The sequence below is a fragment of the Diceros bicornis genome, chromosome 35 (genome assembly GCF_020826845.1).
Source record: "Diceros bicornis minor isolate mBicDic1 chromosome 35, mDicBic1.mat.cur, whole genome shotgun sequence".
In the NCBI taxonomy this organism is placed as follows: Eukaryota; Metazoa; Chordata; class Mammalia; order Perissodactyla; family Rhinocerotidae; genus Diceros; species Diceros bicornis.
The window spans coordinates 16,072,427-16,098,507 of NC_080774.1; the positions used below are offsets into that span (position 1 = coordinate 16,072,427).

Below are 26,081 nucleotides of genomic sequence, written 5' to 3' on the forward strand. Positions count from 1 at the left end.
GAGATATGGAGAATATCAAGAAACTCTTTGAGATATCCATGAGAGCAACGGTAAAAAGGTGATTACGGGGCAAGGGGATCAAAGGAGGCAGCAAGTCCATGTAACGAGAGGAGAGAGAGGGAAGACTTCAGGGCCTGACTCAGGTCGGACCTCCCTGACCAGTCAACACTGAGCTAAATTGGGTCCCCCAGAAGCAGACGCAGGAACAAGAGTTTGAATATAAGTGGTTTATTTGGGAGGCCATCCAGGCAGTATCAGAAATAGAGTGGGCAAGCGAAACAGGGAAAGGGAAGAAGCAGTGAACAGGCAATGGAGTTGCCCCTAACTCAGTCCTGAAGGCGACCTCTGAGGGAACACAAAACATGCTCCAGAGAAGTCCTACCTGAGGGGCGAGGAGGCGAGGTATTAACCACAAACTCCCATTAGTCATGACTTTGCATGCACTCCTGTGAGTGGTAACTTCTCACACTTCCAGATTGCACAGCTCAAAGGCAGAACACATTCCTGTACTCTTGTGGTTCCCAAACTATGCACTGAGGAACCTCGGGGTATCATAGGAAATTCACAGGATAGGATAGGGATATTTTAAATTTTTGAGGGAAACACAACAACATCTATCCAACACTGTGTGAGCTATTGGCTTGAGACACCTCAGCGTTATGGGTTGATTGGTGGCCCCCCAAAATTCATACATTGAAGTCTTAACACTTAGTACCTCAGAATGTGAACTTTTTTGGAGATGGAGTCTTTACAGAGGTAATGAAGTTAAAATGAGGTCATTAGGGTGGGCCCTAATCTAATATGACTGGTATCCTTATAAGAAGAGGAAAATTGGGGGCTGGCCCTGTGGCATAATGGTTAAGTTCAGTGCACTCCACTTCAGCAGCCCAGGTTAGCGGGTTCAGATCCTGGGCACGGACTTACACCACTAGTCAAGCCATGCTGTGGCAGCAACCCACGTACAAAATAGAGAAAGATTGGCACAGATGTTAGCTCAGAGCCACTCTTCCTCAAGCAGAAAGAGGAAGATTGGCAACAGAAGTTAGCTCAGGGCCAATCATCCTTACCAAAAAAAAAAAAAAGAGGAAATTTGGACACAGATGGGTACAGAGGAAAGACCATGTGGAGATAAACAGAGAAGGTGGCCATCTGCAAACCAGGGAGAGAGGCCTCAGAAGAAACCAACCCTGCTGACACCTTGATCTCAGACTTCTAGCCTCCAGAATTGTGAGAAAATACATTTCTGTTGTTTAAGCCACCGTCTGTGGCACTTTGTTACGGCAGCCTTAGAAAACGAAAGCACTCAGTTCTAACAATAGATTTCACGACATTCCTTTCAAGATCTCGTGTCTTTGAAAAGCTGGGTTTGGGGAAGTTGCTATGATAAAAAGTGAAAACTGAAAACTGATAAAAAATCAATGGCTACGGAAAATGAGGGTGATTGTGGCCAATCTGATTCCATGGTTTAAGAGGTTTTGTGTTCCCACCAAGTACACACATCCCAACAATTGTGGGTACTTAAGAATGAAATACAAACATTATTTTCTTTCAACTTACATGTATTATTTTTTCATATGGCTACTATGTTGTTAGGATATAAATACTTATTAAGTTGTGAAGACCTAACTACATAATAAGTGAGATTCTTCAGATATTTCTTTTGGTTTAGAGAAGCTGTGAAAAAATTACTGAGAAGCAAAGGGTACCGTGAACCAAAAAAGTCTGGAGACTTCTATTGTAGCCACAGGAAGGTCCCAGACAAAATGGTAACAAGGAGAACTGTGAATGTTGAGGGACCATGGACCAAGTTCTGGCAATGTCTGCCACCATCACTGCCCTCCATGCCCATGGAAACTCTCTTCACATGACCAGGGGATCCACACCACCCAGAAGCAGCCAGCCTCATAGAGTTCTGGACCGTCTATTGCAGGCACAGCTGAAGCCCCAGCTCAGAAGCAATATGCAGTAAGGATGGGGTGCTATCCCACAGCTTGAAGTATATGCACCAAATCAAAGACCTGTATACGGTACTGAGTCCCCATCAGAATCAATTCATGATCTAGGAACCAAGGAGTGGAGACAGGAGTGGTCCCACCGCCCATCACACCCAATGACTCACTGAGGGAGTGTCCTTCCCATTCCTGCAATTCTGGACTCTGCAGGGTTAAAAGCCTTGGTTCTCAAAGTGGACACACTTGTGCCGGGACACAGCATGGATTGTATTGAAGTTTAGCAGTACTGTATGGACAGTTTCCATGGGCGCTTTGGACTCCTTATGTCTAGGAACTAGCAGGCAAGAAGAGGAGTCACCATTTCGGCAGAGATAATGGACCGTGATCAGCAATTACACCATAGAGGCAGGCAGGAATATGTGCAGAACTGGGGTGATCCCCTTGGGTTCCTATTAGTACTCACTTGCCCAACTTTAACTAGCGATGGGCATACACAGCAACCCTGGGACGTTGAGGAGAGTATATTTACTTCAGAGCTCAGAACACTCAGAAGTGAAGATTTTGGTCACACCATCTACTAGGCCACCAGGACCTACAGAAGGAAGAGCTGATGGTGAGGGGAATTCAGAATGGATAATAGACGAGGAAGAGATTGAGTACCAGTTGCAACCCTGAGACTAAGCACAGCTATGGGGGCTGTAGTTTGCTCCACTAATCTCCTGGGAAAACTGAGAAAAGTTATCTGCATCCTTCTGAAAGCACTTGCTGATTGCTTAATGCTGCCCACTAAGGAAGTAGGAGGCCCAACACCTCCGGTGAAAGGGAAGGTCAGACTCAGTCTTCAGACTATGGCAAGAAAGCAATGACTTCCAGGTGTCAGCATCTGGGGCTGCATGGCTGGGCAGTTTGCATTCTGTGGCATGACATTTTGTAGCAGACACCTTCTAAAGAGAAGATGAGGTCATCGTGTGGCCATGATGACATTATCCTCAGCAGCTCAAGGTGTAGAGATAAAACATGAGTTAGATTGATCTAGAGTGAAATAATGCCAAGGATAAAGCATGCAAATCAGAACATGAGCAGTAAATCTTCTACAAGCTGGGACTCCACCCCATAGGGTTATTGGAAGGATTAAATAAATTAATGCATGTAAAGTGCTTAGCAGAGCACCTGGCACAGAGCAAGTGATCAATAAATATTAGTATTAATACTTGCTGTGAAATGAACACTGCATTGTAAGAATGACTAATTCTTCCCAGGGATGGGGTGTCAGGAAATAATAATAATAGTTGCCACTTAACTATGGCTTCTCATGAGCCTAGGCTTTACATACATTGTCTGTTTTAATGCTTGACAACCTGTGGTAAAGTTATTTTCCCCATTTTAAAGATATGGAAACCAAGGCTCAGCAAAGTTAGGCATCTTATCCCAGGTAACGTAGGTTAGTGGGTAAGAGCTTGGGTTTTAGAATCAAACAGGTCTGGCTTTGAATCCCAGCTCAGGTACTTTCTGTGTGACCTTATGCATGTCATTCAATCTCTCTGTGCCTCAGTTGCCTGATCTGTAAAATAGGGTCATAAAATACCTTCCTTAAACACTTTCTGTGAGGATTGAGCTAATATATGTAATACACTTAGAGCAGTATCTAGTACATTCTAAGCACTAAATAGATGCCATACGCACATATCCATATATATACACATATATATTTGTGTAGGTATGTGTGTGTGTGTGTTGTATATATATGCATATACAGGCTTTGAAGGATGACTAGGAGTTTGTCTATCAGGTAGAAAAAGGAGAGAAATAGGCATCTCAGGTTAAGATAATTGCAGGGCAAAAGGCACACATCGAGCTACCAACCCAAGGCACAAGAAATCATTAGTGGGTTAGTGGCAGGACAGAGCAGACTTTGAAAGGAAGGAGTCGCTTGTAGTTGCCAGAAAGAAAGCGTCGAGGTTCTCAGTCCTGAGAAGAGAAAGAGAAGAGAGTTTGTAGAATTTAGTTCCCTGGCCAGCCGCCTGCTCCTGGCCAGTATCCCAGCAACCTTCGCGAGTTCGCGACCCCGCCTCCACCAATCCCAGCCAATGAGGAAGCCTTCCATGGCGTCTCGTTGCCAGGCAACAGAGTTGGCCCCAGCCTTACAGTTAGAAGCCGCTGTGTGTCCCTCTCAGCCGGAAGCTGAGCCTCAAGCTGGGGTCTCCTTAAGAGGAGGATCTGGGGGGTCCCTCCATGGGCCCCCCTCTGCCTTCATCAGTGGAGTGTTATTTTCTTAGTTCATATTTTATTTTTGTTTATGGGTGAAAAAGATGTCCCCTTCCAAAGAGAGGGAAAGTTCATAAAAGTTTCCAACTTTCTGAACAGTGAGTGATTTCAGGCTGCCTGAAATTACTGATTCCACCCTGGACTTCCTTATCCTGTTTGTGGGAAACTCAGATGAGTTGTCTTCCCATTACTCCTGGGTCAGAAATCTCTTTGGAGTCTGTGCAATTGGCACTTGGGGGTCAAGGAGAAGTTGCTGGAGCCCTTCACACCAGCGGCTGCTGAAGTAGAAGAATCTGGAAAACGCCTTCCCTTGGGAGCACAGGCTAAGTCTGAAGGATTTCCAAGATGACCAAGGTACCAGCCACCAAGAAGATGCAGAGATCCCACAACTCGGGGGTCCTCTGGCCCTTTTATGCCTCAGAGCATCTAACACTGGTAAGTCTCCTCTCTCGGCCAAAACCAATCATGTTTTCTAGACCAAGTGAAATAGGAATTAGACCAACAAGGGACAGGGAAAGAGAGAAGAGTCATGGTGTAATTAAATTGTCGACACGCATCCCTGTTGCTATCAACGGTTGGCTTCTCATAAAAAATGAAAGTGCCAGCCAGAATGGTGAGCTGGGCCGGCCTATTAGCTAGTAATTCCAAAATGATGGACTAAATCGACAGTGACACTGTAGGACATCAGAAAAAAATTAAGATGAATTGTAGGTTTGTGGTCGCAGAAATTATTTTCAGAGATCTGCTGCGCTCAGGGTACATGCACCTCCTCTCTCTTACGGAGAGACTGCAGAGTGCCAAACTTTTGGTTTTGAAGACTGACTTTGCTCCTCACCAGCTATTGACATTAGACAAGTTGTTTAGCATCTCTGAGCCTTGATTTCCTCGCGTCTGCGAAGTGAGAACAGGAACATCAACTAGGCGGGAACAGTGTTTGGACGAAGTGAAGTAAGATGTGGAAATTGTTTAGTGTGGTGCTAACACTTGATAATGTGTAGATGTGACATGAAATACTGCTGTTGATTTGAAAGACAAAGAAAAATCATCGGTGTGTATTTAATGACCGGAGTCAAGTGTTTCTGTTTTTAAATGATTATAACTGGGTAGGCCAGTTATGTCATAAAGTGTGTCTTTGTTATTATATCCACAAACCCCTATATTGCCATTGATTGGCCAAGGCAGGTGAACAGTGGGAGGCAGAGTCAGAGGCAATGCCGGCCCATCGTGGTCCATCCACAGTGGGGTATCTTATGGCTCAGAGTCCTGCCCCCGGGGTGGGGATAGTCAATGCACAAAAGAGAGCTTACAACTCACCCGTGCTTATGTGGTAGCCCAAAGTGTTCCTGAGCTTCTATTTTCTAAGGATTAACACATCTTTATACACTCCTCATTGCTCAGCCCTCTTAGTGAGCTCACTCTGCAAGATGCAGTCTTCATGTGTCTCCTCTCATCTCAAAATACTACACAGACGTGGGTTCCATCCAGAGCAGCCCCCTCTGGGACTGAACTTCCCAGCATAGCAGTGGGGGAAGAGAATGAGGGAAGGAATGAGGAGCGAGGTAGACAGTTCAGAAGCAAAGGTGAGTGTGAGAGCATGGGCGGTGGACCCAAATAGCCTGGGTTTGAACCCTGGGTCTGTCTCTTAGCAGCTCTGTGACCTTGGGCAAGTCACAGAACTTTTCTGCTTCAGTGTCGCCAGTTGTAAAATGGGGATACCATAGTGCCTCCTCGTGGGATTGCTGAGAGCATTAAATGATATGCCCCAAGCTCCTAGAACAGTTCTCAACACATATAAGTACTCCCTAGAGTTTAGTTGTATTGTTATTTCATTCATTTAGCAAACATTTATGGAACTCCTGTTATGTGCTGAACGCTTGCTCTTGTAACAAATGAGACTTGCCTTTAAAAATTTCACAATCTATAGTGTGTATGTTTGGGATTGGGAGTGAAAGAGGTAAGAAATAGATAATTATAATGCAAGGTGATGAATGTGCTGGAGAAGTATCATGGGTGTTGTAGGGACAGAGAAGGGACAGACTCGTGTGTGTGAGTGTGTGTGTGAGTGTGTGTGTGTGTCAGATTTGGAGAGAGAAGAAGCCATGTACCTAAGTAAATGCAGCAGAGTTTTCCATCCTGGGATAGAGAGGAAGAAAGTAGAGGAAGATACAGAGGTTGGGATGCTATCTCTTTCTTGGGAGGAGTGTAGCGGCATCCAGGGAGGTCAAGAGAAGGGAAGAAGGCTTCCCAGGAAGTTTTGTATAAACTAAGACCTCAAGCACTAAAGCTCATTGAAATCCTGCTTCCCTCACCCCACTTTCTAGGAAATAATGAAAACCTCAGGGTGTCCCTGGTTCACACCTGAAGGATTGTGCCTTTAGAAATTTCAACTTTTTAGAGCTACCATAAAGCATTGATTAACCTAAACGAGGCTAAGTGGAAAGTGTCAAGCCACAAGAAAATATGTAGAGATTAGGATTGACTTCTGGTGTAAATTAGATCAATAATAATCACAGTGATGATAATAACAACAACGATACTTGGCACATATTGAGTATTCACCAGTATTCAGCCAGGTTCTGAGCTAAAGTCATCACGTCTGATATTTGAGAACCATCTACAACACCTCAAGGTGTGAACTGTTACCTCCTCTTGAGACAGATGGCAACACTGAGGTTCAGCGAGGACAGGTCCCTTACCCAAGGACACCCGGCCCGCAAGGAACAGAGCAGGGATTAGAACTCAGATCTGTCTAGCTCCAGAGTTCAAGCCCTCTCCGCCTCACCATGCTAATCAAGCAGTGATAGTGGTCAACATGCACCACGGGGAATACAAAAAGAAGGTGTAAGGCACAATCTCTGGCTTCAAATAGTTTTCAGGTTTGTTTGGGGGGTGTGAAGGGGACAGATGACACATAAAAAGAGAATAACAAATGCCAGGTGTAGGTAAGTGTCCAATGAGAATTGATCCAAGGAATGATCTGGCTTCTCAGAGGAGGAAGGTGAGGCCCTACTGGGCTGCATGCCATTCTCACTCACCCTGAGTCCACTGTGTGCTAGTGTAATGGGTGACCCTTGGGGAAAGCACCCCCATGTGTCCTGAAGCCCTCTGAAGCTAGCCATTTTCCTTCTCACGGGGATGGAAGTTGCTGTTACCATAACTAATGTTACAATGGCACCCTGCCTTGTACAACATCTTCATGTAGTTTTTTTCAACGGAAGGAATATGAATAATACATGCAAATCCTCTGCTTGAACATCTTTTGTTGAGGAAACTTCCTAGCTCTTCCTATGTCGGCCTCCCTAATCTTTTTAGGGGCTTCTCTTTCCCTTTATTTCTCAAGGAAGCAAAAGAGAAGTCTAGTGGGATTAGCCATGGGGGAGGGAGGGAGCAGGGCATGTGTAGATACCATGGACCCACATTTTCTTCCTTGGAAAAGGCTAAAAAAATAGAGGCACTTAGCACAGCCCCCTCCATGTTCTAGAATGGAAATGATATTTGGCAAAAACTATAAAGCTGTGGAATCCTTTATACAAGCTCTGTCTCCTGGTGCCTGAAGTTTCTACCTCGCCGTCATTAAAAACCCAGAGAGAAAGGAAGATTCTCTAATTTGGGCAGATCCTAAGAGCCAGGAATCATACTGGGTGTTCCACTGATATTCTAGCTTAGTGATTAAAAGAGCAGATTCTTCAGCAAACTATGTGGGCTCAAACCCCAATTCTGCCACTTAACTGGGTGTGAGGCCTTAAGCAAATCAGTTCCTCTCTGTGTCTCAGTTTCCTCATCTGCAAAACGCGTGCACCATATTTTAGCTAAGACGCCTTCTATTTCAAGATGCATCACATTTTTTTGTGCCACTAAGAAAGAAAACTCTACTGATTAAACTATAAGCTGTTTCCATTATAGGATGTGCGCCAGTTTCAGAGATGTTAAAATGTGGAAAGAAAATGTGCATCTTAGAATGGGTGGAATACAGCTAGGAATGCTCCTTTCTCATGGGATTCTTGTGGGGATGAGATGAGTTAATATGGGTAAATCTCTTAGAATAGAGCCTAGCACAGAGTCAATACTATGCAATGTTAGCTGTTATGACATTATTGTTCAATCCTTTTATCCACTCTGTGATAGAGGTGTTGTTATTAACCTCCTTTTGCACCTGGGTAGACTGAGGCTTGAAGAGTCCCAGAGTCTAGTCCTCTGCAGAGAGGCGAGTTTGCAGGTGTGAGGAGAAGGGGGAAAACTAGGCAGAATTCAGGTATGGAGGAGACCTTGGCCTGAGCATTTCCACCCCCTAACCCCCCACCCCTGTGGAGAGAATGGAGATGCTCAGAGAAAGGATCAGAAGTTCAGTCCACTGTACACCCAGCTGCCTGGAATCAGAAAAGGAGAAGCAAGATATTTCAAAAAGATTTCCTCCAACAAGAGACACTGGACTCCCAGCACAACACGTTTCCACCGCAAACATGAAATGGTTTTCCTCCTTGTTCAGATAGGAGGAATTGTGGCCTGAAGAGGTAAGTGGTGAGTCATTGGTCTTTGTTCGAAGTGAGCTCATGGCTGGGCGATTTCTCTGGCCTCTGATCACCGCAGCCACGCCTCCTGCACTGAATCACTGATTACCCTGAAAAAATAAAATAAAATAAAAGATCTAACAACCACTTGAGATTCAATTCTGAAGAATCCTAGCCAGCAGCACCTTCATTTCTTTATCACTCATGACTTAGGCCAGGAAAACAGCAATGAGTCCCTTTCTCTCTCCAGGAGATTCTTCTGGCTCCACGGCTACCACTGCGTGAAACAATTGCAGAATTCAAGTTGCTGTTTTGTTTTGTTTTCTCCTTTATGCTCTGACGCTTTGGACTGGTAATCTTGCCTTGGTGAATCTTGCTGTGTCTAATTGCATGCCCACGTGACAGTGGGCTCCCCTCCATGATAAATCAGGACGCATGCGGGGAAGGCTTGTGTTCAATACCCCCGAACACAGGAAGAACGATAGGCGCTCTCGTTATGCTGGACCAAGGGAAGCAAGCTCTTTGTCTCATCTGCAAGGAGGCAGCTGCTCAGCATGGGGAGGTGACGGTGGGGGAGGGGGCGGTAGAAGAAAACACAGCAAAGAGTCTAGTTGATTTCATATAAGCTTAGCGACTGTGTCGGAGCTCTGCCTTTGAAGTCAGACAAAGGGGGGCTCAAATCCTTCCTTTGACACTCTCTAATATGAGGTTCTGTGAAATGGGTTGAATAATAATAGGGTCTACTTCATAGACGTTTTGGAAGGATTAAATAAAGTAATCCATGTGAAATACTGAGCACAATCTCGGTACAGTTGACCCACAATCAGTGAGGACAGTGGTTATCATGTGCTCCTCTCTCTTTTGTGATTGGACAGGAGTGCCACCATCGCCATTTTGAAGGTGTGGTCAGCCCAGATAGGAAGTCTGGAGGAAGCTAAGTGTTAACTGTAAAGTCACAGAGTGGGGTCTGTCATCAGTGAGGCCAAGCCCCAGCTTAATGGTAGAAGGGAAGAAGCGGGTGTAGGGATATTTTTTAGAATTGGTTTGAGAGCATATTTGCATGAAGGATGAAGTACCTTGTAGGAGAAAGTTCATCCTGAGGGCAGAAATGCTTAACCCAGTTAAAACCTTAGTTGTAAAAAAGGGGGTGCCCCTGAGCATGATTTGAGTCCCTTGGATTTAACTCTCAGTCCAGTCCCATTGCTCATGTTTGAATCCCGTGGAGAACCAGAAGGAAGTGAGAAAAGGAAAACCCTGAATATCAATTAGGATCATTTTTGGCTGCTAGTAAGAGGAAAACTGAACAGTGGTGACGTAAACAAGCATGAATTTATTTTTCTCATATAAGAAATCTGGAGGTGGATGCCTGCTGGCATTGGTTCAAGAGCTCATTAATGTCAGGACTGGCGAGTCCTTTTCCCTGTGGTCACAGAATGGCTGCCCCACCTCCAGGCATCACATTCATATTCCAGCAGAAAGAGGAAAAAGTGGAGAATAAGAGCTACATTTGTCCCCTTTAGGGCAGACAAAGGCTTTCCAGGAACCTTCACAGCATATTTTCTCTTACGTCTCATTTGCCAGAACAGTGTCAGCTGCCTTTTCTGACTGCAAGAATGGCTGGGAAAGTGTGTATCTAACATGAGTGCAGAAAGAAGGGGCAAGGGAGAGGTGAAGGTATTGGAGATGGGTATTGAATTGACTAAACAGCAGTGACTCCCACAAATGATTTCCCAAGAACTCAGACAGTGGGAGTCCCAAGCAACACGCTGACAGAGAGTAACCTAAAAAATCAGACAACCTCTACCCTACACAACAGCTACCTAGAAATCTCAAGGGTACTTGGCCATAGTGGTACTTTTAAAAACAGCGCAGTACCCATCAGAGGGCTGGGGGAGCCAGGGGAAGAGTGGAGACCCCTAGTGCGAACGTTCATTCAACTAATATTTACTGAGCTCCAATATGTGCCAAGCATGATTCTAGATATCGGGGATACAGAAGTGAAAAAGACAATCATATGGGACACCCTTCTGGAAACCACGAAAAATATACTTACAGGGAATAACATGAAGAGAGAGCTGAGACGGTGGAACGTGCGCCATCTTGATTCTCATGACCTCGTCTATTTCTACCATTGGGAGGGGCTTGAAGAAACTCTGGTTACACAAGCCTTTGCACAACTATGAAAAGAGTCCTATTACTGACCCCGTTTCAGCATTCCCATAGCCTCCAAAGACTCAGCCATCAGCTGTTAAATTCAAAAGCTGGAGAATCCATGTGGGGTTCAGCAGCAAGTAGCATTTACATGAAATCTGACAGAAGCCAATTAAACCTTTCTTGGACTGAACAAACCAACATATTTTTCTGGGAGATCTTTTTGACAGCTAAATTCAAAATCATAATCACTGGTAATGGGATACCTTCTATCATGAGATGGTGGCATTTTCCCTTCTAAATTCCTGTTTTCAAACTCTGCTGAGAAAATTTCTCGTGGGGCTCAATTTTGATCTAATGTATCTCTTCCTAAATTGGAATTTATGCAACTGGTAGTTTTATTTAATAACTCAAAAATTAGCCACGTCTGGCGATCAGCTTGCAAGCCAGCCTGGAAGTGCCTCGGGATTTCTGGATTTCACAAAGTGGAAAGATTATACAGTTGGGATAGTTTCTGGAATGGATTTCAGCATTATCAGAGGCTTCGAGGGGTCCATGGTGGACTGTAGGTAGGTGGCAGGAAGAACAGAAAATAATGTTCCATTGTAGCCTGGTACATGGTCAGGGTCACTTTCTGAGATGTATATTTAACACCTACCATGACAGATGTTTTGGGGACACTAAGATGAATCAGACCTGGGGTCATCTCCCAAGGAATCCACAATTCTGTTGGAGAGAAAATTCGTAAATAACCACAAATCAAGATGACAGATAAGTACCAAAAAGAAAGGCAAAAAATGTACAGGAGCTTGGAGATAGAAACAAGTTCTATCAAGGGAAGAAACATGCAGTGAAGCCATCTGATCTGAATCTTCAACATTGGCTGGATGTAGACTTGTCTTATACCAATGAGACACGAACTAAAGCTAGAACTTATATTCTAACACATCGGCTGGGGGTGTGTATCACCATTCTCCTCCAAGGAGCAAATTCTTTCTTTGTACCTTGTCTGACAAAATGCTCTCCCACAGAGCTCCAGGAGATAAATCTTTCCATACTCTCCCTCTCCATACACAAAGTTACCCAAGTTTCTATTCCAGGGGTTGTCAAATTAGGGAGGACTTTGCTCCATGAATTTCCACAAAGCTTTCAATAACCAGAAAGGTCTAACATGTTACTTCTTTGAAGGCTTTGAATTTCAGCAAAGCAGGGTTTCTCAACCTTGGCACTATCGACATTTTGGGCTGATAGGCTGTCTTGTGCATCGTAGGATGTTGAACAGCATCACTGGCCTCTATTCATTAGATGTCAGTAGCACCCCCACTTGTGACAACCAAAAATGTGTTCAGATATTGCCAAATGTCCGCTAGGTGACAAAATCATCCCTGGTTGAGAACCATGGCGGTAGAGGACTTCTAAAGTCCTGAATATCTTTTCCAGTTGAGTGCTTATCTGACGGCGAAACATTCCCCATTTGAATAAATGATGCCATCGTGTCCCCAGTTGTTCAGGCAGAACCCAAGCTTCGTCTTTGACCTCTTCTTCTCCATCATCCCTTACATCCAATCAACTGCCTTAGGGAAGGTGTTCTATGGATGCTGCCTCCTTCCCCAAGGTCACTACCTGGTCTAGGGCACCATGGTCTCTAGCCTGGGCTATTCTACCAGCCCCCTAACTGCCCTCCTTACCTTCAATCTGACCTTTCAATCCATTTTCTCTCAATGCCAGTAAGATATTGTCATTGCCCTGGTTAAAACAATTAAGTGGTCCTCCATTGCTCTCAAAATGAAGATCAGTATTTTGCACGAGGTTTAAAAGGCTCTGCATGATCTAGTCCCTGCCAGCTTTTCCAGCTTCATCTCTCATTACTTGGTCCCTACTCAGAAGCCAAACTGGTTTTTGAATATGCCATGACCGCCACCATCTTCCTCCTTCTAGAACATTCTCTTCTCTCTCTCTCTCTGATTTTCCATGACAAGATGTTTCCAGAGCTCTGAACGGTGGTGGGACAGGCATGGCCCTCACCTACAATTAGGAGACTGAGTTCTAATCCCAGCTCTCTCACTACCTAGCTGTATGACTTTGAACAAATCACTTAACCTCTCTGATTTCCTCACGTTCATCTGCAGAACCAGGAAATCTAACCTGGCACTTTTGGGGCTCCCCCCTTGCCATGTGACTCTAGAGAGCAAATAATGGATATCACTTACTGAGCATCTATTGTGCATCCGGTGCCTTGTATTATTATTAAAATTAACCCCTCAATCCTGTGGGGCACGTGCTATCATTACCCCTATTTGTAGAGATGAAAAACTGAGGCTTGGAGAAGTTTCCCAGAGACACCCAGATAAGTAGGTGGTGGAGTTAGGATTTGAATCCAGGACTGGCTAACTAGAGAGATGCTGTGCTCTTAAGATCAGCTGTTGACTGCAGTAAGAAGGGGCAGTAGACAGTATCTCTCCAAAAGGGGCATCTGTTGCTGTGATTTTTAAAGAGTATATTCAAAAGTCTCTGGCAGAAAAAGGAAAGTGCCAATTTTAGCTGTAGGCAATGCAAACAAGAATATGACTGTGCCCGTGACCACAGACAAGGACATTTTTCATTTTCTTGAGCTCTTGCTAAATATGCTAGTGAGCTTTTCCGGAACACAAACACAGCTAAGGATGGGGTGGGGGAAACTGTATGTGGCTTAGACTCGTCTTTCTAAATAATGCTCATTTTAACGAAGATTTATAAACCATTCCTAATTAGAGTCACATTTTTAAGAAAGGCATATTTTGATCCCAGGTCAGTACACTGCCAAGACTTTCTAGATAAAACGGAGAGGAAGACAGGTCCAGCTAATGAGGAATAAGGTTCTGGACTTTGTGTGGCTGAGATGTTGATAATCGTAAACAACTTAATTGGGTAGAATAATTTGAGTAAATATCTAGTTAAATAGATTCAGTCTAAATCCAAGCTCTGACCTGATGAATTTTTTATTTTCTACAAAAAAAAAAAGAAAAAGAAAATACCCGCATCATAATTATCTGTTTATTTGTCCGATCCCACCACTAGACTTGGAGCTCCTTGAGGAACAGGAATATGCCTCGCTCAGGATTGTATCCTCAGAGCCTAGCACAGTGCCTGGCACTGGCTAGAAGTTCAATATTCTGTCTAGTCTCTATTCTCAGGACCAAGGATAGCTCCACGTACTGAGTGAGGCGACACATCCCTCAGGTAACTATAAATTCCATTTGGGCTAGAGCCACAAATGTTTTTATTCACAGATATATCCCCAGCATATGCTGGGTGATCCATAAATACGAATACCATCCTAATACTTGCTACATGTGTGACTTTGGACAAGTTACCCTCTGTGCCTCAGTTTCCTTGTCTCGCATATGAAAATAATAACAGTTCCTGTTTTGTAGAGTTGTTGGGAGGATCAATGAGATAAGGCTAAGAAAAGCCCCTGGCACATAGTAAGTGCTTATTAAATGCTGTCTCTTTATTTCCACTTAGAAATCAAAGCCATTGGCTCCCAAATATCAAGCATTAAAACATTTAAATACTGACATTTCCAGAGATGAGGACGCTCATGCTGATCATTTTTTATGCATTCAGGAAAAGGCAGCCAAAAGAGTAACATGACTAAAATGTTGTATTTCCAAGAGCCCTTGAAAAAAATGCCCAAAAGTCAATTAGCACATGACTCTCACCTCTGTTGCTATTGCCTATTAGCTGATCCTATCCTCTAGTAATCAAACTGCTTCTTTGATATTTTTAGACCTTTTAAAAGAGGCTTTTCAAAACTCAGGAAGCAAAGCTTGTTGACAGGTACCAAGGAATTTGAGAGAACATGAATCTGGCATCCTCACGGGGGATGGAAAAATGGTAGGAGTCAAGGAGCCTTCTGCAGGGTCCATGGGAACTAGAGTAGGCAGCCTGGATGATTCTTTAACTCTAAGGAGCCTCGTCACCTTTTCCGTCCCTGCCTCAAACCAACAAATAACCCTCCTTGTCCCCTATTTCTGCAGCTCCAGGGCTTGAGATGTACACTGTCTCAATAAAGAGCAATACTTGAGTTTCGTTGGTTGATCAGACAAACTCATGTCAGGGCTCCTTGACTTAGCACCTGGGTCGTGGATCATTCCAGGGTTTGTGTCCTGGTTCTGCTGCTGCTTGCCTGCTCTGTGACCTTAGGCTGTCTGCTTCACCTCTCTGATGTTGAGTTTTCTCACCTGCAATTGAATCTTCACAAGATAATGCCCGTAAAGACTGCGTCCAGAATAATAACTGAGGTTAATTTATGATTAATAGCATTCTACCTCTTAGTGCTTTATGTACATCCCAACCACCCCCAAGTTCTGTTGTGCATAATGCCAACATCAGGTTTTTTGTCAAAGATAGATAGTATAGGTATTGAGAAAAAAAAATCTATCTCCTCATGAATCATCATGCTCTCAAGGTTGTCCTGGGGATAGAAAATGAAGGATGCTTTCATATCCTCCATGAGGTTAAAAATGCTGTCGATGTTTTAAGATTAAATAAATGGCACATTATATAGTCATGATGATGATAATAGAAATCACCAATACTACTGGTTGAGTACTTACTATGTGCCATGTGCCTTTGTGTGAATTATCTAATTCCATTCACTCTACAATGCCAAGAGGTAGGCACTATTAACCCCATTTTGCTGGTGAGGAAACTGAGGCTAAGAGAGGTTAAATAACTTGATCAGAGTCCCACAGCTAGTTAGGGACCATCTGGCATTCAAACTCAAGTTGGGTGAGATTGCGGAGTTCCCATTTTTAACCATTACATATTACTTAAGAAAGCAAGCCTGACTTTTTATGGGGGTCGGTGGGTTGAAGGAGAATATGTCCCCACTCTCCAAAGAAGAGCATAAAGAAGGTAGACCACCTGCTTTGAGAAGCTTGTCGGGGTAGAGAAAATGTTTACTGCATCCCATAGGCTATTCACTTCCGGCTTGTCCTCACCCACCAAGATCAAAGTCCAGGGGGTGTTTCAAGGACACTCCACTCACCCCAGAAGTCCCTGAAGTCAGCAACTGACACACATTCCACAGGACTCTCCATCCACTCCTGTCCGCTCCCAAAACCTCACAAAGCTTCCATTCTGTCTTTTGTAATGTCACTAATCACAGAAGTAACCTGCTCATTGAACGAAGCCTGGGATCTAATCAAAACAGAAATTATTTTTGCTTATCACGGCTCCCTTCTAATATTTTCAGTGGGGGGAGCTTTTCTCCAGCCCCAGGCATAAAAACAAGGTACCTAGTGCCTTTTCTACTTGCCCTTGGGTGGTTGCCAGTCTTGCAGTCTCTTTAAGTCACAAGACACAGTCATGATTCAGAAATTAAAAGCATTGATTCAAGATCTTAATATATTAAGCAACCCTTCAACCTTCCCTCAAGGAGAAGAGTACGATCCCTCTCTTGCCTGTTGTGGATGGTTTCATGCAGACCACCTGCCACCAGGGAGGGAAGTGTGGGGCCTGCCCCTTTCTTCACTCGTGGAGATCCCTCCCTCTCCTTAGCTTTGTAACTGTGTTGGTTGAGAGGGAAAATAGGGGGCACAGGAAAGTTCTTACTGGCACTGTCATAAGATGTCTCTATTCTCTCTGGGCCCAGCAGGTGTCTAAAGCTGGCTCTTTCTCCCGTAAGCACTTTCAGTGGCTCTTTGGAAGTTCTCCTCTGATTGATTCCAGCTCTCTACACGTTGTCTGTCTGCTGTGCACGCCCCTCAGATTCTGGTTTACCAGTAGTCCACTCCACCTGGAATTCCAACATTGGGGTCTCCTGGGCTTCTGGTGGGGACTGTTGGGGGCTGAATCCCAGGCTGATGTTCCTGCCTTGGGTGTCACATCTTGTCCCCAGGTTTCACACACCCTTGACACACCATTGAAGACAGCACCACTTCCTAACCCAGCACGAGCTACTCTCCATCTCTCTACCCTGCCCCGGAAGCACTCCCCAGCCTGCCTCTGTGCTCTGGATTTTCCAGGAGGGTGTCAGAGACGAGCCCACCAGTACCCCATCTTCAGGGGTCACATTTTAAGCTCTTAAACAGTCCCACAGAGGCCTCTCTGTCACTCATTGTGAAGTGAAGGATGGAGCATCCTCCTCCCTTTGAGGTCAGAATTCAAAGCATCCTAGCAGCTGTTGTGGAAGAGATCACTTCACAAATCCCTCTCCCCCGTCCATTGTCTATTTTTATATTCTCAGAGTGGATAAGAATTGAGGACCCGTTCTCCTATAGCTACTTTGAAGATTCCTTCCAGGTGGTCTTTCTCACTTTCATCTGGAGTCTGATGCTTGTCCTATCTTGGCTCCTCAGTCTACACTATAGTACCTGTTGGTCCATCTTGTTATCCTATCATCCTAGCATTTACTCAGGGTTCACAATGCGCTAGATGATTTACAAACATTATCTTGAGGCCTTACGACAACCCTGTGAGAAAGGTGTTATCACCTCCATTTTACAGAGAAGAAAACTGAGGCTTAGAGACAAAAAGTGACTTGCGTGATGGAAAAGCCGAGACTCAAAACCAGGCCCGTCTGGCCCCAAAGACCCATTTTCTTCCCCTCTGCACAATGCCCAGAGCTGCTAATATTAGCTTGGATGGAGACATGGCTTCATTCTCAAGCCTCCAAATTCAGTTCCAGACCACACTCCTTCAGCCCACATCCTCTGCAGCCAATGCCTTTCGGAGCTCATCAGAAGTCACAGGAGCATTCCGGGGGAGGGTGTCACACTGTCCACAGAAGTCACATCAAATGCAGCCGTCTCATGGTTACTCACAAAACAAAGTGTCCCTTTTCTCCCTTTTTGATGTTAGAACATGGTCCTACTGCAAATTGACTTGAAAGGAAACTGAACTCCATTGTTCCTTGTCTGCCTGTGAAGGAAGAGAGCCACTTCTGGCACCTAAAGGGCCTGCATTTAATCCATGATTGGGGCCTTAAGGAAGGGGGTGGGATTTGCTCAGAGGTCAGATGCCCCCTAAGCAGTCAGCCCTGATTCAGGGAAAGTCAAAAAATGTCGCTCCGAAGAAAGCAGTTTTTATTTCACTGCAGATTTGGAAGCTGTGCATTGAAGGTCTCTCTCCTTTCCCTTCATATCTCTCTCTCTACCCTCCCTCTCCCCTCCCTCTCTCTCCACCCTCCTTCTCTCTCTCTCTCTCTCTCTCCTCTCTCTCTCTCTTTCTTTCTCTCTCTCTCTCTCTCCTCTCTCCTCTCTCCTCTCTCTCTTTCTTCTCTCCTCCTCCGTCCTCTCTCCCCACCCCCCTCCCCTTTGTATCATGACACCTAATAATATTTGTTACCTCCTTTTAGATTCTTTAATTCTTGTAACAATTTCATCTGTTTAAAATGAGAAGAAAAAAAACCTAGACAGCCTGGCCCCTTGGACACCAAGGGAAGGCGGCCTTTTAGACCAACTGCTGAGCCATCCAGTCCCGCAGCATCTTTGTTTCATGAATGTTCTTTCGTCTGCCGTGGATTGTAATGGGAGCCCGTTCTGTAATTGTGTACTTTAGGTAAATAGATTGTTAGATAGGATTGATAACAGAGTGGCCCAGGTAATGTTTTAAACCAAAAGCAGAAGATCACGAGGGTGCCTCCAGCTGTAATTGACAGGACCACAATTCACGCAGTTTCGGTTAAGGGTGTAGGGTTTTTCAGCATCAATCGCCATTTTCTGAAGGTCTGCTTTTCTGCTTTAACAAAGAAAACGGAGGCTTTCTTTCCAACTAGACACAGAGCATAGGGCTTCAGGCAAATGGGGGGTGCGTTTTGATAATGAACTTGATATCAAGTTACAACTCATTAATGTACACCACGCAATGTCATTGTAGCTAATTTCTTCATTTTACAAAGCCTGGTTCCCAACAAAGCATATTATTGGCCCCAAATGAATTAAAAAAAGAGTAGATACTGCAGAGGCGCAGCGGGTTCAAGGCAGAAATGGCACAGCTGTGTGGAAAGCATGAATCTACCAGCGTGTGCGGCTACTGCTGATTAAACCAGGGTCACAAAGCACTCAGACATGGTCGTTGTTTCCAAGTCCAGGTAGATTTCAGGCCAGTGGATCCCAAGCCAAAGAATTCCGCTCTTGGATTCAGGAGGCAGAACAATCCAGAGCAAGAGATTCCTCAGTTCTGAGAAACTCTGAAGATGGGGACCCATCACCTAGAACCACAGAGTCACAGAGAAACCTTGACAGGCATCTAACCAGCTTTCTGTCCAACGAGGGAGAATGTGGTGGGAACATTGCTGGCTCTGGAGTCTGACATAGTATGAGCCCCGGCTCTGCTATTTCCCAGCTGTATGACCTTGGGCAAACCACCTCTCACTACAAGCCACTACAAGCCTTATCTACAAAATGGGTATAAAGATAGTCCCTATTTTAGGATCCTTGTACCTTAGGTAACCAGAGTATCCTGGTCTCTCTGAGAGAAGGCGGGCCAGAGGTAGGCACAGTACCTAGAGGTGGTCTGATCTATATTTTCTTCCTAGTTGTTGATATAAATGTTCACTGGGTCCAAGCAGATCTTCAGGGCTCATTAAAACAGGACAGATTAGGAAGTTCTTCCCTTCAAGAAGAGTTCCCTGGGGGCCAGCCCAGTGGTGCAAGCGGTTAACTACGCACACTCCACTTCGGTGGCCCAGGGCTCGCAGGTTTGGATCCCGGGCACACACCAATGCACAGCTTGTCCCGCCATGATGTGGCGGTGTCCCATATAAAGTGGAGGAAGATGGGCACAGATGTTAGCTCAGGGCCAATCTTCCTCAGCAAAAAAAAAAAAAGGAGGAGGATTGGCATTGGATGTTAGCTCAGGGCTGATCTCCCTCACAAAAAAAAAAGAAAGAAAGAAGAGTTCTCTGACTCTCGCCCTTGTCTCCTCCCTCCCCAACTCTGTGAGGGTCCAGAGTCATAGCCTTCATCACACATCTGCTCATAGGTCTGTATCACCACCAACAGAGAGGTCCACCAAGGCAGGGACCGCCATCAATGATCTTTGAATTCACTAATTCATTCAACAACTATTTGCAACACGCCAGCCTTGTAGAAGACACACAATAAATATTTGTTGAATAAGTTATTCCAAGATCTTTCCCAAAGAGTGGACCTATTATTTCCTTGTATATTTACTTGCTCTAAACAATACAAATCCTATTTAAAATGGATTGCTGTTGGTTGTTGCTTTTTTTTTGTTTCCACTTATTCTTGCCTTTAGGTTTTCTGGGTATATTCTAAAAGTCTATTCACTTCTGGGGACATGCCCTCCCTGCCATCTTTGGTGAAATCCCTTTGAATATCTGAGCTCACTGGCACTCTGTAGAAGTCTAGCTTTCCTAACAGGTTGCACCTCTTGCTTTGCTATTAGAACTATGCATAGTTATTCATTTCGTATTCATGTTCATTCTTTCATATCCATTTCATTCAAATTACATTTTCTAGAGTCCCCCACCCATCTAACGCCATGTTTCTTTCCAGAGACTTTGGTCATGAGCTCATATCAATCTCTCACCAGATTTTTAGAACATTTCTCTCTAAAGTCTAGCTCAGAACGTGATCAGAATTCTCTTCCTTCCCAATACAATACCAACGCCCAGATACACGTACCGTGGTCAACTTTCTCCAAAGTCTCCATCAAGTTTTCCTCCTTTGTGGTTCGTGGTCCTTTTTTCACTTTATTCCCATGTCTGTCCAGAGATTAAATTCCTGGCAATGCAAATGAGAAATATATCAGAGGCTTCACTTTGGGTTTGTAACAAAGGCCTGAAGAATTGGCCTCTCGTCAGGACCAATCTTGCAATTTCTTGCATTCACCTGTGTGTTCCGAAGTCTTTTTCCACTATTAGATTTTTTCCAAATCATTTTATTTTCACTCAAATGTTTTTTAAAAAAAATTTATTGAAGTATAATATACACAGAGAAAAGTATACAAATATAAGTGTGCAGTTTGATGAATTTTTACATGGTGAAAAGATCCATGTGACTTCACCAAAATCAAGATACAGAGCATTACCAGAACCCCAGAAACCCTCCCAGACATGAGCCCCCTGCTCCACAATGGTAATCATCATTCTGACTTCTATCACCATCAATATGTTTTGCCTGTTTTTTAAGCTTCATATAAATGGAATCATACAATTTATACTCTTTTGGATCTGGCTTCGTTTGTACAACTTTGTTTTTGTGAGAATTGTTCATGTTTTCGTGTGTAATTGTCATTTGTTCAGTTTCATTGCTGTATAGTACTCCATTGTGTGAATGTACCACAATTTATTTATCCATTTACCTGATGAAGGACTTTGGGGTTGTGTTGTTCTGGGGAGAGAAGGAGATGGAACTATTACAAGAATGGTGCTATCAGGTTTTTTTGTACATGTCTTTGGTGAACAAATATTTTTGAATATATATATACATATATATGTTCTTGAGGATAAATAGATGCTTATCACAGTTATATTTTGTCAGAAATATTTCATTTTCCAGTGACAAAACCTCCTCAAATTTGCAGAAGCCAAAAAAAAAAAAACAGAGAATTAGAGGCTCACATTGCAGAAAACTCTTTACGGGATGTGACTTCAGTTATAGCAGGATCCAGGAGCTTAGACAAAGTCATTGGGAATCTGCCAGCTGTATTCATCGTCCTTATTTCCATATATGTATGTGTGTATATATATATGTATATGTACATATATGTGTATATATGTATATATGTGTGTATATATGTATATATGTGTATATATATGTGTGTATATATGTGTATATATATGTGTGTATATATATACACACATATTTATACACACTAAATTCTCTTAGGAATTGCTGGGTCATAGAATAGTGGTATGTTTAGTTTTATCAGAAACTACCTACGTTCCGAAGAGTCAGCCAGGTATGAGAATTCCATCTGCTCCACATCCTCACTAAAACTTAGTCTTTTTAATTTTAGCATTCTAGTGGATGTGTAGCGATATCTCGTTGTGGTTTTAATTTGCGTTTCCCCGATCAATGATGGTCTTGAGCATATTTTCATATATTGATTGGCCATTTGGGTTCCTCTTTTGTGAAGTATCTACTGGAGTCTTCTTTTTTTTAATTGGGCTATTTGTCTTTTTATTATTGATTTGTACAAATTCTTTATATGTCCTAGACATGAGTCCTTTGTCACATTATGTATATATTCATCCAGGGCCTTTTGATTCCCTTAGTGGTGTTTTTGGTAAGCAGAAGTTCTCTAAACAACGTCATCCTTATCAATGCTTTTTATTACAGTTGTTGCTTTTTCTATGTTTATTATAAAACCACAAGACATGGTTATTAATATTGTTTTACCCAGTCAATTTTCTCTCAACAGGAAGGCACATTTCCTCTTCCTGGTCTCTTCATTCCTTCTTGTGGGTCCCTGTTTCCATCAGGGATCAACTTCCTGCAGCGTGGAGAATTGCTTCAGTATTTTTTGTAGTGCAGGACTGCTGGTGACAAATTCCCTCAGCTTTTGTGAGTCTGTAGGGTCTTTATTTTGCCGTCATTTTTGAAGGATACTTTTATTGGATACATAATCATAGGACAGAAGGAGTTTCGTTTTTGTTTTTAGCACTTTAAAGATGTCATTCCATTGTCTTATGGCTTTCATAGTTTCTAGGAAGGACCCTTCCCCCTCTGGAATTTTAGTTCCCTCTAGTCTTCTTTTTTTTCCTTGGCTTTTCAATGTCTTTGAAAACATAATTTTGGTAATTTATCTTTATTTTCTTCTTGTTGCAATGAGAACAATGGGTTTCCACTAGCTGCCACATCCTGCCTGGTGGCATAGTGGTTAAGTTCGTGCGCCCTTCTTCGGCGGCCTGGGGTTCGCAGGTTCAGATCCTGGGCCTGGACCGATGCACCGCTCATCAAGCCATGCTGTGGCAGTGTCCCATATATAAAGTAGAGGAAGATGGGCACCGATGTTAGCTCAGGGCCAGTCTTCCTCAGCAAAAAGAAGAGGATTGACAACAGATGTTAGCTCAGGGCTGATCCTCCTCACACAAAAAAAGAAAGTGAAATCAAGCTCTAACTTGGGGAGAATTCAAGCTAGGACTCTTACTTCCCTTCTTCCTTTCTTCCTTTGTTTTTTTTTGTTTGTTTGTTAGTCCATTCTTTCCTTCCTTCCTTCCTTCTTTAATTGTTTTTGCTTCCTTGTTTTATTCATGTATTTTTTAATCACTTTTGGGGGTATAATTTACATGCAATAAAATGCAAACATTTTCAGTCTACAGTTTAATAAGATTTGACAAATGTATGCACCCAGATAATCACCACCCTAATCAAGATAGAGAGCAGTTCTATCGTCCCCCCAAAATTCCCTCCTGCCCCTTAGAAGTCAATCCCCTCCTCTCACCCCCAGCCCCAGGCAACCACTGATCTACTTTCTATCACTGTAGATGAGTTTTGCCAGCTTCCAAATTTCCTGTAACTTGAATCACACAGTATATACTTTTCCATCTCTGGCTTTTTTCATTCAGCATGTTTTTGAGACTCATCCGTGTTGTTGGGTATACCAGTAGTTTGTTCTTTTTTATTGTTGAATTGTGTTCTATTGTATGAATTTTTTCAGAGTTTATCCATTCTCCTGTTGATGGACATTTGGGTTGGTTCCAGTTTTTCGTCCTTTTTAAAATCTGAAATGCTCTGAGTCATTTGCTGATGCAGCTTGTAATTGATGCATATCCTGGTGAACAGAGCACGGTCCCACCCTTGTATAAGCTTCAGCCTAGAGGGGAAGATCCATGTTAGACAAGTAATTTCAAGCATGATGAGTGTTGCAAAGAGGTAAGCACAGGCTGTACCAGGAGCAAACAGCAGGAACACCTAGTTTAGTCTAGGGCTTCAGGAAAAGCTCCCTGAAGAAGCATTTGAGATGAGAGTCAAGGATGAGTGGGTGTGAACGAGGTGAAGATTGAGGCAGGCTCTGGGGTGTAATAGAAAACTCAGTGGACATGGAAGGCAGACGAAAATTAGTACATCATTGAACATCTACACAGTGAGAGAGGCATTTTTTAAAATATTATTTCACTTAATTCTCAGAACAACTGCGAGAAGTATATTAAGCTCTATTTTACTAATGAAGAGCCTGAGATTCAGGGAAATGAGATGAATTGTCCCAGGTGACACCATTAGGGGTAAATCAGGATTCGAACCCAGCTCTGTCTGGCCCTAAAGCTCATGTTTCCCTCCTGACCTGAGGCCAGCCCTGGTTAGACTGATTGCAGGGGAGATGGAAAGAAAGGAAGAGATTAGAGAAAGATCAACACATCCCTGGCATATAATGGATGCTAAAAACTAAATACATATTTATCAAATAAATAAATGTCTAGGAAAAGGGAACACTTTAGCATATTGTTTATATTTCCTCATGTCTATCTACTTAATTGCTTAAAAATAAAAATAGACATCACTGCCAAATTTTTCAAACACTATCCATTCTGCCCTCACAATGTTACATTATACAAATGTAGACTTCTGTGGTGTGTGTGTGTGTTGTGGTCAGAGGAAAGACCTAGAAGAAAGTGGGATCTGAGAAATACCAAGAGGTATTTACAAACTAAAGGGCAGAGGGATCTGTCAGTTAACAAAGTGAGATAAATAGAACTGCCAATTAACTCCGTATTCTCAGAAGCCGGGAGCAGAGAACGCTGCCTGAACAATGAAAGCGTTGCTGGGAGCTTTCAGATTTGGTGTTGTCTACATATAGTTTGTTCCCTTTTCATAGAAATATGTGGTATTAACTGGGGATGTGATTAGAATACCAGCGGAGGCTGACTTTAATGGGAAACACACAGGCGGGCGCCTAACGGCTGATGGAGATCAGAGACCGTATCTCTCCAGTAAACCCACAAATTGCAGGGACCACAGTCTGCTTAATGAATGAAGGGCACTGGGGCCGAGATTGCAATGTTTAAAAGACCCAGGCCTCCCAGCTGGGGTCCTGGCCCCGCGGTAATAGTAATAGCTAAGATGCATTGGGAGCTTACCTACTGTAGGCTGACTGCACTGAGGCGCTTTGTACGAACTCACTCATTTCACCTTCAAACATAGAAGGGAGGTCGTCGTATTATCCCCACTTTAGAGATAAGAAAACTGAGGATAAAGAGGCTCAATGACTTGGTCAAGGGAATGCAACCAGGAGCCCTCTGCCTTTCACCAAAGCCCTTGATTTGAACCCCTGCTCTGTCCTGCATTCACACCTTGCTGGGGAGAAGGGCGAGGTGGGGCACAAGAGAACAGACTCTCCCTGCTGAGAGGCCTGAGAAACCCCACTCCCATGTAGACAAAGAAATTGTGCTCTGGGGGAGGGGGGATGCTCCATGATGAAATCCAAGTGGTCGGAGAGAATCTTAACGTTCTTAGACACATGTGCCCATTCTCCTAATTTGAAGGATAGGAAAACTGAGGTCCAGAGCAAGGACAGTGGGCCGGTGACTGTTTCTTAGAACACAGCCTTTGGGGGCCCACCTCCAAGTACCTGTGGGATCAAGATGAGTCACCCCAGCAGATGTCTTCCAGGTAATAATAAAAGTCGTAGCACAGATTTCTGTTGCACTCGCTCTGTGCCAGGCACTGTTCTAACCACTTTTGCAAAGATTAACTCATCTAGCCTCCATACAACCCTAAAGGGTAGGTACTATCATCTCCCTATTTTACAGATGAGGAAACTGAGGCACAGAGAGGTTAAGAGGCTTCTCTGAGGTCACTTAGGCCCATGGTCCCACTCTCTGAAATAAGTCCATCCCTCACCTTTCACATGAGAGCCTTACATCTCTCCACAAAGAGCCGCCACGTCTTCTTCCCCTTCTTCCCACGTTCCTCCACCGTGGTCCATAACTTTCCCTCCCTACATGATAATCCCTCATCCTACATCCCCTGAGGCCCCCAAACTCTGCATCTGACATAGGACTAGGAGCTTCACATCTTTCCTCAATAATATGGAACGAGATCTCCGTTTTAGTGTTTATGTGCTTAAGCTCAGAAGGCAGACCTGGGTCTCCCTCCCAGGTTTGCCCTTGACTGTGACCTTCAGTAAGCTTATACGATATAGAGGTCAACATATGAGCTCTGCCCAAACGTCCATCAACTGACAAATGGATAAACAAGGCGTGGCATCTCCATGCGACGGAATATTACTTGACCATAAAAAAGGAATGAAG

General features: G+C 43.8%; 1 protein-coding gene across 1 annotated transcript in view; it reads left to right on the forward strand.

The window, feature by feature from the left end:
- Positions 1 to 4,562: 4,562 nt before the first annotated feature.
- Positions 4,563 to 26,081, forward strand: part of CCDC60 (coiled-coil domain containing 60) — a 157,640-nt gene continuing 136,121 nt past the window's right edge. Inside the window, exon 1 of the mRNA XM_058531090.1 lies at positions 4,563 to 4,652. Coding sequence (XP_058387073.1) covers positions 4,563 to 4,652 — 90 coding nt within the window. The remainder of the gene's footprint in view (positions 4,653 to 26,081) is intronic.